The sequence below is a fragment of the Haemorhous mexicanus genome, chromosome 1 (assembly GCF_027477595.1).
Source record: "Haemorhous mexicanus isolate bHaeMex1 chromosome 1, bHaeMex1.pri, whole genome shotgun sequence".
Lineage (NCBI taxonomy): Eukaryota > Metazoa > Chordata > Aves > Passeriformes > Fringillidae > Haemorhous > Haemorhous mexicanus.
The window spans coordinates 66115819-66129072 of NC_082341.1; the positions used below are offsets into that span (position 1 = coordinate 66115819).

The window sequence follows — 13254 nt, forward strand, 5'->3', positions numbered from 1 at the left end:
GGCTGGACGGACAGCATTTTTGGCCGCGCTGCAACAGTCCTAACAGCGTTGGGGAACGCCACAAACGCCCGCTCGGGGCGGTGGAAGGTAGAGGGAGTCAGGCCAAGATGTCCGTTCAGCCCCGCAGCGGCCGCCCGGCACGGCCGGGCTCCCGCACCCGGTACCAGCGGCGGCGGGGCCCGCTCAGTCACATGGAGGCGCCATTTCCTCTGCCCTTGCTTTGCCCTTAAAGCCGCCGCGGTGCCGCCGGCGCCTCGCCCCGCACGGGGCGGTTGCGGACGGGCGACGCGTCCCCGTCTGCCCCCACCGCACACTGCCCGGCGGAGAGGCGCGGGTGGCTGCGGCAGGGGACGGGGTAGAGGCTCGGCTAAAAACAGCCCTCGCCTAATAAAGCGATGGGGCCCGGTGCCCGCGCCCTATAAATACGCTCGGTGCGCGGCCGGCGGGCTTTGGCCGGCGCGGCTCGGCTCTGCAGGCGGGGCGGTGCAGTCAGCACAGCAGGGCCGCCAGTGCCGCCGCCTCCGCTGCCAGGACAACCCCGGCCCCCGCACCCCGGCACCCCAGCGAGATGCCCCGTGTAGACGCAGACCTCAAACTGGACTTTAAAGATGTCCTGGTCAGACCTAAAAGGAGCAGCCTCAAAAGCAGAGCAGAGGTGGGGGCATCCAAACCCAGCATGCTTTCCCTCCCCCTTCTCAACGCTTAACTTCCTTAACCCGCCTTCCCCCCCGCTTTATTTTTATTCCCCGGTCTAGCCAGCAATGCCCTCCCCGATCGAGACGCCCTTTGCGTGGCGGGGGGATGCCGCTGCTGCCGGGAGGGGAGGACGGGGCCGGGTTTGCGAAGTCCGCGGCGTGTCCCCCCCACGGCCTCAGGGGAGCCGGGGGTGGCCGGTGTCGCGCTGGCCTCCCTCGCTCCTCAAGCTGAAATATAAGGGGGCAGTGGGGAATTGCTTGCTCCTAACAGGTGCCTCTGCGGTGCTGAGCGGGGCCTGACCTCCGCTGTCGGAGGGGGCGGTGGCGGCGAACCAGCAGCGCTGCGGGACAGGGTGTCCGGTTACCCGCCCCGCAGCTTGGGCCGGCAGAAGCCGGTGGTGACACTTTACAGGCAGCGTTGCCCTCAGCCTCGGGGGCTGTGGGCGGTGCTGGTACGAAGGAACTGATGTACTCTTAAAAAAAAAAAAAAAAAATTGTAATAAAAACCCGCGAAGACGCTGGGGAGCGCTTCTCAGAGCGCAGGATGCCCCGTCAGAGGGGGTACTGAGGGAAGTCACATCAAACCTTGGGGCAGTGGGTGAATTTCACTCTCTCTTGGGTTTCACCCCCGTGTCACCAGCGTGTGTAGAGCCCTGGAGTCCCCTGGGGCTCTGTGTGCCTGCTGGCCACTGTTAGCCGGAACAGTTCTGTGGTTCTCTCTCATCAGCGATCGGGAAAGACCCCGGGAAATCAATCCTGTAAGGATCGATTGCATCCACAAAAAAAGATGGCTGCCTCAGGATCGAAGGTGCCTTCTCGTTTACCCCGCATAACCCCAAGGTTAACAAAGGATTTAGTTTGACTAAAGAAGGAATTATGTTGTGTTGGAGGATGAAAAGAGGATTAAGATTTTCTTCAGGGGACATGGAGGTGTAAGAGAGAGAGACTGAGGTAGAAAGGGAAAGTGAAACAGGGGGGCTGTGTTTACTATAGGCCTACGGCTAGGGATTTTGAGGGCAGCAGCTAAGCAAAACCTCTTTGCCATCATAAGGTGTGAGAGGCGCACTCAGCAGAAAGCTGATCTCTAGCAAGTAATTTTTAATTTATGACGAACAGTGTCCCAGCCGAGTAACTCCTCATTGTGTGCAATTACTGCACATGAAGCCTCTGGGTACTTTCAAGCCATTTGTTTGGGGACCTACGGATCTCTCCTTAAAATTCACTGTGCCGGCCTGGCAAACAGGTGGAGCTGTGCTCCACCGAGTAAGTGGCAGGCACATGGCTCCTTCAAGTGCAGTGTGTTGTATATTTAGCAGGGTGCAGGCTGTGGAAAGGGCTGTTGGGAAGGGAAAACGATAGGAGGAACATGAGCTGATATGGCAGGGTTGTAACGGGTGGCTCTGATGAACTGTTAAAACATTGCAGATGAGGAAAAGTGCGTGTCATGAGGGGGTCAGTGAAAACCGATGAAGGTTAAGAAATTGGACACCATCACTGAGGCTGTGGCAACAGGGATAAACAGAGTCTGCGAGAGCCAGATCTGAAATGGACAGCCCCAGTCTGCTTCAAAACAAGAATATAAATAAATAGTTCTGGCAGAGGAACAGAGGCAGCATACTACAGTGCCTGCTACCCAGCAAGCTGCTGCTTTGAAGTTTATATCAGGAAGCGTCTGCTTCTCTGGTGTGAATGCCTCGTTTTGCGCAAGGATAGCTTTTTATACAGTGACTAGAGTTAAGTCAGCTTCCTAGAGAGACACTTTGGGATGTTTGCAGATCTTCCTGTAGGTTTGCTATGTTGGTACTTGTTTCTGATTCCTTTTACTGTCTTCATTTTCCATGGTTGCTTTCTCTTTTTGAAAAGATATCAGAAAATGTGATGCTTGAATTTGATTTGGTCAGAGCAAGGTTGGGAGTGGGAGCAGCATCATCTGTCTGTGTGGTCTTGGTACTCACATAGCCTATTCTTGCATTGGCTGGGCTTGCTCATGCACTCTGTCCATTGCAAGTTCAACAGACAAGTTTCCTGTAGGAAGTTGTTAATTTAATTTTTAAAAATTTAATTAAGTCCACAAGAGCAGCACAGTTTGCTAAAATAGGTAGAGAGAATGGCAACCAGCATGATCAACAGTTGACTGATTTCCACATGAGGAAAAACCTAAACATACCAGGATAATTCAGTATGGAGAAGAAGCAGCTGTGAAGGATATACTAAAAGTCCATAAAGTGAGGAGTGGAATGGAAAAGGTGAAACTGAGTAGCTGTTGTTTGTCTCTCATAAAACAAGAAAAAGCACTGAATGTATTTACCAGGCAAAGGTTGTGGTTTTTATGCAATGTATTTGTCTTATTGCTAGTGGATATTGGAGAGGCTTAAAGGTGTGAAGAACTAAAAAAATTACAAGGCAAGTTCTTGCTTTGTCCTGTGTCTGTTTTGCAGTATTTTGGTGTCTTTTCTGAAACGTAATTCTTCTCCTTTCTGATGTTCCTTTGAAAGAGATGTTTTTCCTTTGTAAAACCACAGGGCAATGGTTCTGGTGCTGGCATCTGTGTGGAATTGGTTGTGGGATACTTTTGTGTCCCCCTGCTCTTGGTTCTAGTTAATACATTGTGATAAGAGGGAGTAAAGTAAATTACATTTTCATACTTGTTTCATCCCCATCTTCTTCATACGATTTTCTAATGTTAGCTGCAGCTAAAGAATGTTTTGTCATCCATAATGGCTGGAGAATTAGACCTCTGATAGTAGATATGAGAAAGGGGAGTCTCCATTAAGATAGATCTTAGCTTGTTCACTAGTGACCCTTCACTTACAAGCTTATAGGAGAACCTGATTCAGAGTTTATCACTAAGGCACCAAGTTCTTTCTCTTACACAAATCAGTAATAAATCCCTCACAATATTATTCAGAATCTAGCCTGCAATTTGGAAGTGCTTAAAATGGGTTTTAATTGAATAGTAAAAAATCCTGTATTTTTTTCTGTTGCTTTTTTTCTCGTGATGGATTTCAGTTTAGTTTAGGTCTCCAAATGTTACTGGGTTAAAGTTGCAGGGAGGATTAGTGAAAACTGAAAGAGCCTCCGTTTTCACTAGAGACTAAACTAATATCTTAGAGTTGTACATTTTTTTTTTCCCCATAGGTTGGAAGGTCTTAGGTAAGCCAGTGGGAACTGATCTAATTTGATAATACTCCTTGCAGATGTAAGGAAAAAAATGCCTGATGTTACTGTGATCATTTGAAGGTTTTGATGAAGAAATATCTTTGAAGGTGAAGGCGGATACAGTTTTAAGACATTCACTTAGAAACTAGCAGCTTCTTGGTTTATCAAGGCAAGGTATGACTGTTCATATTGTATGGCAAGAGTGCTGGTAACTGTGACCAAAAGAGCACACTTTATTATATGGTAATTCACCTTAAAGACTGGGACGAAGTCCTCTATGCCCTGGAGACAGAGCGAGTTGTAATTCTGACTTCTTTGGAGTTAGGTCTTCAACTTCAGTTTTTCAGGCAGCATACAAACAGCTGAGATTACTTCTGTATACAGTAATCCAGAGTCCTCATTGTCCTTTCTTTCCAAGCCCTTCTGCCTTTTTCCTTTTCATTTTTAAATTTTTTTTGATTCTTTTTCTTAAGTAAGAGCTCTATTTAATGCAGAAAACATTGTTTTAATTTTTTTTTCTTGTTTGGAAGGCAGAATTGTAAAAAATAAAAATAATGATGTAATAGTAGAACAAAAGGAACAGGAAATGTGAGGAAGATGCAGAAGCTGTGTCTAAATGTGCTGTATCTGAAATCTGTGGCAAAACTCGTGTAAGATTACAATCAGTTACTTAAAAGAATGCATGTCTGTTCACTGCAGGTTGACCTCACGCGCACCTTCACCTTCCGTAACTCCAAGCAGACATACACAGGAATTCCCATTATAGTGGCAAACATGGACACTGTGGGGACATTTGAAATGGCTGTGGTTATGGCAAAAGTAAGTCTCAACTCTCATTTCTGCAACAGTTGGAAGCTGCTGGGTGACAGTGAGCAGCCTTTGTTGATTTTTTTTAGCTAAATTTGTTGGAGAACAGGGGAATGTGAGTTTAAAACTCCGGAATATAAAAAAGCAGGTGTGCTTTTACAGCAACACAGTTACCACAAACAGGACTTCTGGTGTAAGGAAATACCTGTTGGAGATGCTTCCATACTGGGAAACTTCATCTTGGGTGTAGCTCAGCTTCAGGTGGAGCTTCTAGAGCTTAGTTTTTGAGGTCCTTTTGTGCTCCATGCCAGAAAAAAAAAATAAATTAGCTGACAAGTTTTGAAAGTGTGGGTTATGGGATAAAGCTGCAGCACTTTCTAAGTTAATGAGCCTCTGTCACATTCAAAATACTGACAGTACCTTAATGAAACATGTCATAAACCTTGTCCTGAAAGGTTGCCTAAGTATGCCAAGTTGCTTTTGAAGAGCTGTTTGTAGTTGTCTGGTGTGTTACTCATTGTTACTGTATCTTCCAAGCAGGATGAGCCTATACTTAAAAAGGAGATTTTCTAATGTCTTATTTTGCAGCTGAGGGAAAAATTACTAACTCAGACATTAATATCAGTTCTCTTGTTTTTTTGCTAGCATGCAATGTTCACTGCAATTCACAAGCATTATTCTCTGGAAGAATGGAAACTGTTTGCTGCCAATCACCCAGAATGCCTTGAGGTACATTTTTCTACTGTAAATTATTATGGTTTATTGCTTTGTTCTGAATTCACATACACTGGAGTCTCCTGGGAATGCTGTTGTCAAGTGAGGTTTTGGGGAATGAAGATATTTGCTGTTCTTAAATTCATCAAGGGAAGTGGCTTGTCCTGATTTAAAAGAATGGCTATGTGAGTCCATTATGAAAGTGCTTATATTAAGATGCTAAAAAGCAAAGTTTGTATTTGCCTGGAATGGAAACAGAGAAGTATCCTGGAGGAGGAAATACTTAGGAGTAGGTAGAAGTGCTGTGCTTTGGTTGCTGTTGTGAGCTGTGGTAGTTCACCGATGTGAATTATTTTAAATAACCCAGCCACACGCTAGCCCTGCACACCAGGGCCAGACAAAGTCTTTGATATCAGGTGTGCGAGTGGATCTGGAGTCTACAGGCTGGAGGGGCAGAGGTGCTGGGCCCAGGCAGGGATGAGCATTGAAAGCTGTCAGAGCCTGTGTGTCCTCCACTTGCCTTCTTGCACCAGAGCTCACTTTGTGCTATTTCTGGCTGTGCTATCCCACTTGTTCACAGGGTCCTAGCCTGAGCCATTATGCTTAATAAATTTAAACATTGACTTAATTTGTGTCTTTCTCACATTCAGACTTCTTCTGTTCTTCTGACAGGCCCTGTACCAGTAGAAGCACTGTAAGTGTGCCTGGCCCTCTCCCCCTCCTGCTCAAAGTTCAGTGCAGTTTTTGATCTTTCTCTATATGGAAAAAATTCACAGTATTGTATCTTTACATATGTCACATTTCAGAATTATAAAGGCTATTATTACAGAGTTGTCTGAAAGCGAGCCTAGCACTTTGGCCAGTCAGGATTACTTATGTGCCACCATAGGGCAGAAAGTGGTCCCAGGAATGTTCTGTGTCTGAACACTTCCAAACTTAACTTATTTGTGGTACATAATGACTGGAATAGGATCTCCTATTCCTGTAGTGATTAAATACTGACTTGCACAGTGACCTTGGATTTCTGCAGAGGTTTTGTAGGCCAACAGCTGTGGAAACTATTTTTCTTTTGGAAAGAACTCATTGGAAGACAAAGGAAGAAGCAATCTGCTTGTTTTCAATGGTAGCTGACCTTGCTTGAGAAAGGGGATTAGACTACAAAATCTCCAGAGGACCTTTCCCAACAAAATTATTCCGTGATTCTGTAGATCACAGGAGTGCTTGTGAACTTAAAAGACCCAGATTTTACTCTCTGACAGTGCCCCAAATTTTGCCTAACTTCCTGGAAATATACCAAGTTAGGGCTTCATCTGTGTTCATGTTAATAGGAGTATGGCTGAACCTTGATTGATCTTAGATGACTATATATGCCTGGATTCATATCCACTTGTGAATGAATGCTAGAAAGCTAATTTCCCTCTCTTCTATATCATTTAAACTAGACAGAAATAGCCCACTGATTTTCCCAGGAAAGTATTTATTTCATATTACATAGTGTGATTTTTCACTAGCTACCAGCACAAGTCCTGCCAAGATTATACAGGAAAAGACATACAAATTGTGTGTGTTTATTTCAGTTTTTGCAACCTACTACTCTGTTTTGTTCTCTCTGTTATTTTAGCATGTAGCAGCAAGCTCAGGTAGTGGACAAGATGATTTGAAAAAGTTAACAAGTATTTTAGAGGCCATTCCAGCTATCAAATACATCTGCCTAGATGTGGCAAATGGCTATTCAGAGCATTTTGTGGAGTTTGTGAAGTCCGTCCGTGCCCTGTTCCCACATCACACCATCATGGTAAGTGTGTAGAAAGGCTGGAGGGAGAGGGGATGTGTGTGTGTGAATTCTGTCCAGGAACAGGTCCCAGAGTTTGACTGGTAGGCATCAGAAGCTAGAAAAGGAAGGGAAGCAAGGAAGGGTGTTTAATAACAGCTTGGTATTGTCTGTCCATTGCTGATGCTTTCTGTGGGAATGTTTAGTGTGTGATCTGATACAGCTGTCTGAAAAAGTTGGCATGGAGGACTGGGAGGATCCAGTTCTTTTCCTACTCATGTCCTCCTTCACACACTAGATGAGATCTCTAATCATTAAGCGTATTAATTTTGGTGATTCCAAGCAGAGGTTTGCTGTGGGAATGTGCCAGCATTTCTGGCCAGCTGGAGCCAATGATTGTTAGATCACTATGAAGACAGATCAGTGCAGACTGCTCCTTGCCCATGATAAGAATGAATGGGATGTTGGGTAGTTGTGAACAGCATTATCAGGGAGAAAAATGGTCAGTGCTGGGGCTTTTTGTGGTCCTTTCTGTGATGTTACTATCCCATCTCAGAGTGCTAATTCATGCTTCCTTGAGCCCTTTTGCACCAAAAATAAGGTGTTAACATGGGCATGGAACTCCTAGCAGAAGAGCACTACTGCTGTTTCCCAGGGCTCTTGAAGAAATGCATCTGAATTGTTTGCATGAGAAAAGCAGAAATCCTCAAGCAAGCAACAGATTGGTAGTGAGATTACCAGCCTTTCTTCAAGTCTGTGCAGCAAAAAATTGTGTTTAGGCATCACTTGCCTGCTTTCCCATGCCACAGATAAAGCTTCATGCATGTAAAGTAAATGTGAAGTAAGAATGTTCCTAAATCCGCATTCTCCCGTGGTTCAATAGAGAATAGCATGTTCAAGCAGCTCAGAAGAAGTTGCATTCCTTTCTTCCATGTCAGAGGAAGGCAGTGTTTTTGCTTTGGAATGGTGGAAAACTGAAGTGAGCCGAAATGCTTTTTGGATTCTGGGTTAGCATAGGCTAATGAATAGGCATTCTTCAACAGCTGCCGGGAGGGAGCCATTTTCGTATGATCGTATTTCCCATGGCTTTGGAGAGACAGATTTTGGAGCTATGAAATGATAAATGTGGGCCTTCTGAGCTTTCTGCTTCATGTTCACTGTAGGGAGGGAAGAAGCCGTTTCCTTGCTTTGGATCTGAAGTGTTGTCCCTAGTGACATGATTGCTCCACTGCCTTTGTCTTTGAAGAGTTGTGGGAGGGAGCTTAAAGCACATAGTTAAAGCCAAAGCTTATCTCTGTCAGGAGTGGAAAGAAAATTGTGTGTCATGCCCTCCTCCACCTCCCACTGATTGCTGACTTTGCTGACTGAGGAGGGAACTCAACCAAGATGAATTCCCCAGAAGGCACAGAAGGTCAATGTCAAAGTCAGATATCAAGACCAGATTTTAGTCCAGGGTGCTTAGGCCAGTCTCATCCACCTTCCACATCCATTCAGCTGCCTTCCTAGTATCTCTGCTTTTGTGGCTAAGGTTATTGTTACTTCAGGTCTCATTGTCCTGACAGCACTACCTGCTTGAGCACATTTACAGCTCTGACCTGTTCAGTTGCCTTCTCTGATTGTAGCTCCTTTATCTAAATGTGGCTTAATATGGCTTATTTTTTTTTATCTCTGCACAGCAATAATTTCCACTCCTAAAAGCATGCTAACAAACTTGGGGTGTTCAAAACCCTTCAGTTTTCCAAAGCCTCCAGAGTCTGTTCAATCCCTGAAGGTCTCTGATTCAACTAGACACCCACTTCTACCCTGCTTCCAAACTAATTCACGTTCTGTGCCAAAATGGCCTTTTGAAGCTGTTCCTGGCTGAAATGCAGGAGCTGGTCTAGGCTCCTTTTAATGGTAATCTGGAAGACATGTCCTGCTGCTACCTGTTTGTTCTGACTGCTTTGGTGTGTCTGTGCTATGCCTGCAGTATGTTCTCTGCTGTTGGGGCTTTCAAACAAAAGCGCTAGCAGTTAAATAGGAGGTATAAAAATAAAGAAGCTTTCTCATAGCTGAAAGTGATCTCCAGGACCTTGTTTGCTCTCCTCAGCATGACTGTTCATTCCACAGTCAGCTGCAGTGCAATACATAACAGTAACCTAACCCTGGATCTCAGGGAATGTGTGTTCCCAGGGGCCACGTAATGGGTTCAGCTCTGAGGCTGAAAGGGGATGTGCAAAGCAGCTGTGGTTAATGTAGTACTCTCTGTGGCCAATACTCCCCTGCAGACCAGGGATGTCTCTTGTGTAATAACCTTTCAAATCCTTGTTTCTGTCTTTTTAAATACTTACTTTCATAATCACATGACTTTATTTTCTTCTGCCTGGTTCTGACACAAGGTTTTTTCACTACTGCATTTTGTATTAATTTGCAAAGAAGGTAAGTTTCTCCATGGAACACAAAAGGTAGAGAAGACAAACAGGGACACAGAGGTACAACATGACTTGTCTTAAATCACTCATCAGGTTGGGAATGGGGGAAGAAGGAATATTTAAGTCTTCTGAGTGTCCCACAAGTGCCTCCCAGAACCAGGAAGATCCTGAGGAGGATCACCCATTGGGGTGTTTTGCTATTGCACAGTGTTATGTGCATCAATTATGCTTGCTTGCTCAAGTCTAAAGAAAACCTTTAGTCAGCATTCATGATGGAGGATCAGAGCCTTTATATTACAGGTTGCATAGTCCTTATTTATTAGTTTAATTGTAGACTTTAGGGTTATTCCATCACCCTGAAAGTCTGTTCGCAAGTTATCTTTGCCTGCAAGCTTTGCCAAGTTTTTATCCTGAATTTTTCTATTGCTTTCCTCTGTTCGTTGTAGAAGAACAACCCTGAGGGGAGCAGGGAGTGTGGTAGGAAGAAGACTGAGGCAGGAGCACACTTGGAGATACAGTAGCACCCACAAGATGTGGGACAGAGAAGGAGACAAGCGGAATTGCAAAGTAGAAGCAGAGGGAAACAGGAGGAGCCAGAAATTGTTGCTCCTCCTTGGAGTCAGTGGCAGAACTTTTCTGGGCCTTGGAGGCAGAAGGGAGGCAGGATTCAGTCAGAGAAAGCCATGCAGACTACTCCCAGTTCATCCCTGGAACACACACCAGAGTAAAATTGCATGTCTACCAGGGCTGCCATCTGAGAACAGGGGCCAGGCAGGATCCCAGGATAGGAGAGAGTGATGCTGCTGAGCCTGCCTCAGGTCAGGCACAGTACTGAGTGCAAGCACCCACTGAGTGTGGCTCAGCCTTGCAAAGGGCATCTCCATCTCATGGTTAAGCACCCCTTACTTTCGTGGGTGGGAAGTGTCCTTTGGCCGTCTTCCTGATAATGTGGAGGCACAGACTGTGCTTTCCTCTAGGATACAAGAAGAAAGTTTGAGAACTGTTGTCATAGACACTTCTCCCCAGCTAGATCCATTGCCATTTGCCAGCAGCTTTCAATCAGTGCAGCAGTGTTCCTGTCTTAGGCAGTATGAGTTGATATTTATAGCAGGCTTTCATGAGGCACAGTATCAAATGCCTGACTGAAATTCAGAGGCACTGCCCTATGTGTTCACTAATTTTGTATCTCTGTCAGAGAAGCCATAGTCTTTATAATCCTGTTAGGTAAAATCTTGATCTCATTAAAGTTAGTAGGAAAACTCCCTTTGACTTTTCTGATGCCAGGATTTTCTTCAGGACTGACCCACAGTTCAGTCACCCTGGATAGTGCTGGAATGACCCAGGCTGATGTTCATTTGAAACCTCACACTGAGTGATAGTACATGACAATACTTGCACCAGTTGCTTTGTTCCCTGACTATTTGTGTAAACACATGACAAAGTGTGTTGTCTGTAGTGACTTCACAGCACGCCTTCCAATTGTGTCCTGTTCTTTTAAGCTAATTTTAAGAGGGTTTGATTTCTGTAGTCTCAGTCTTTCTATATTGATCTTTTCAGATTTTTTTTTAAGTTGAAATATTCTGGCTCTACCATAGTAGTGGGTGTCGGAACTCAGGACATTCCTTTGGGAGTCCGGAGTTTCCTGGGACCCTTGCCAGGGGGCTCGGAGACCCTGGCACACAGCCCAGAACACCAGTGGGTTCGATTATGAACCACGGAATAACTTGTTACCTTTATAGAAAGAGATAAAAGCCACAATAGTGTAAATAGTGTAAGAATAAAATAATTACAGAGTCTAAATGTAGGTTTTAAGATTTTTGGTATAGGGGTTTCTGGTGACAAGATGGAGGGATTTGGGCGTGTCTAGCCTTTCTTCTTCTTCTCTACCTCCATCTTGTCTGGTGATGTTGGCACTTTTAGATTGGTCTAAAGTAGAAACTCACTGTCTAATATAGATGATAGGTATTGGAAAATAACTGTAAATATTGTACACGTAGTTTGTAGTATATAAAGATAACACCGCCCTGGAGGAGGGGGGAGTGCCTCTGGCTGTCCTGCCAAACGGATCTCGGCTGGACAGGGAGAAAGAACTTTATAGATAAGATGCAATAAACAATCTTGAGACCGAAAAAATGAAGAGCCCTGACTTTTTCTTCAAGCACCGGGCTGGGAAAAGAAACTTTGGAACTTTAGTCGGGGTCACTCTGACCAGATAGAAAGAGAGAAGTGGGGACTTCAAAAACCCTTTTGCCTAAATTCAGCTGTCATACTGGTATCAGTGGTAAGGCAAGCATTGGTTTCAGTAAAGCAGAGTTCAGTTGGATGTGAGTAAACTGATTTCCCTTCAGCTCTCATATTGGGGTACCTTCACATACAGCTAACTGTGCCTCTCTTCTCATAGTGGTTTTTTTTGTGCTCTCTGAGTTCTGCAAAAGGTACCTAAAAGAAGCAAGCCTCTCATTGGCAGGTTGAAGTCTGCTATGTAGATTTCCATGTCTTCCTTGAAAATTTGTTAAGGATCTGCAGATTCAGAAGGACAGAAATCAGTGATGTGTGTACAGGCATTCCAGGAAAAAAATGTATGCTGGGGACATAAGTGCTTTTCCCTGCTAGGATGAGCATTTTGAACCAACATATGCAGTTCCAACATTTTCTAGCAATAACTTAACAGTAAACGTCTGGTTAACATTTCTGAAGAGACAGTTTGACAACCCTCTATGCTCTGCTAATAAGAAGACACTGCTGTTTAAGTTAAATACATATTTTATCCCAAATCTCATGCAACTAGTGACTTGAATACCCTCTCCTTCCTATTTATGAATCTTTTGAATGTGTTCCAGTGTTTCACCAAGTTGTACTGTAGTGTGTGTCATACAGCACAGGTGGTCATCTGCCTTCCAGAGGTAAACTGTTCCCTTCATGTCCTCAGTGGCACACTCTCCATCACCCCACCTTGGAGTGTACAGCACTTAGTATAACAAATTACCACTGAGCAGAAAGGAAGCAGCACTTAGCTGAAACACTGTACCTATTATATATTCTTTATTTCCTGATTGTTCTATTTTATTTTATTTTTAATCAATATCATGCTCTTTTGAGCAGAGTTAAGTGATCCTGTATCATAGACCACAAATTGCTGCTTGATATTGTCATTGTTTTTGTAAGTGCTTCAGGTGGTGGCTTGTCAGCTGTTTCAAGCTAATAAAAGGAGGAAGCAAAATTCAGTAAAAATAAATAAATTGTGAAATAGGAGTCAGAAATCAGTAAGTGGAGAACAGGCCTTGCCCAGTATTCCCTGGGTACCCTTCTGCTGACTTCAGCAGTAGTTATGTTTGAATAAAAGCTGTACTAAGTAAGGACTTTAGAATTTCCCTCCTCCACTGCCCATATCAGTACTGCTACCAACACTTGCTAAGTCCTGCAGTATCATTATGTAGAGGTTTTCTGAACATCTCTAAATCTAAATTCAGATCTCTAGAAATGAATAGCCTGTCCTTAGTACGAGCGCAAAAAGGGTTATGTGGAAAACTGGAGGTTTATCTTGTGCCGTTTTCCCCATTAGGAATGTTCTGTAGACATGAAACAAGCCACAGAGCTGAGATACAAACCAAACTTGGTTTGTAAATGTCCAGAAGTACTGCAGGAGCTAGCAAATGTTGGAGCAGGACCCCTTTCATCACCCGTCAAAGGTCTTGGG

General features: G+C 44.4%; 1 protein-coding gene across 1 annotated transcript in view; it reads left to right on the forward strand.

Moving 5' to 3' along the window:
- The first annotated feature begins 232 nt into the window (after positions 1–232).
- The window catches only part of GMPR (guanosine monophosphate reductase), a 42317-nt gene continuing 29295 nt past the window's right edge, over positions 233–13254 (forward strand). Inside the window, exons 1-4 of the mRNA XM_059852084.1 lie at positions 233–655; positions 4554–4673; positions 5307–5390; positions 6997–7170. Of these exons, the coding sequence (XP_059708067.1) occupies positions 569–655; positions 4554–4673; positions 5307–5390; positions 6997–7170 (465 nt within the window). The 5' untranslated portion in view covers positions 233–568. The remainder of the gene's footprint in view (positions 656–4553; positions 4674–5306; positions 5391–6996; positions 7171–13254) is intronic.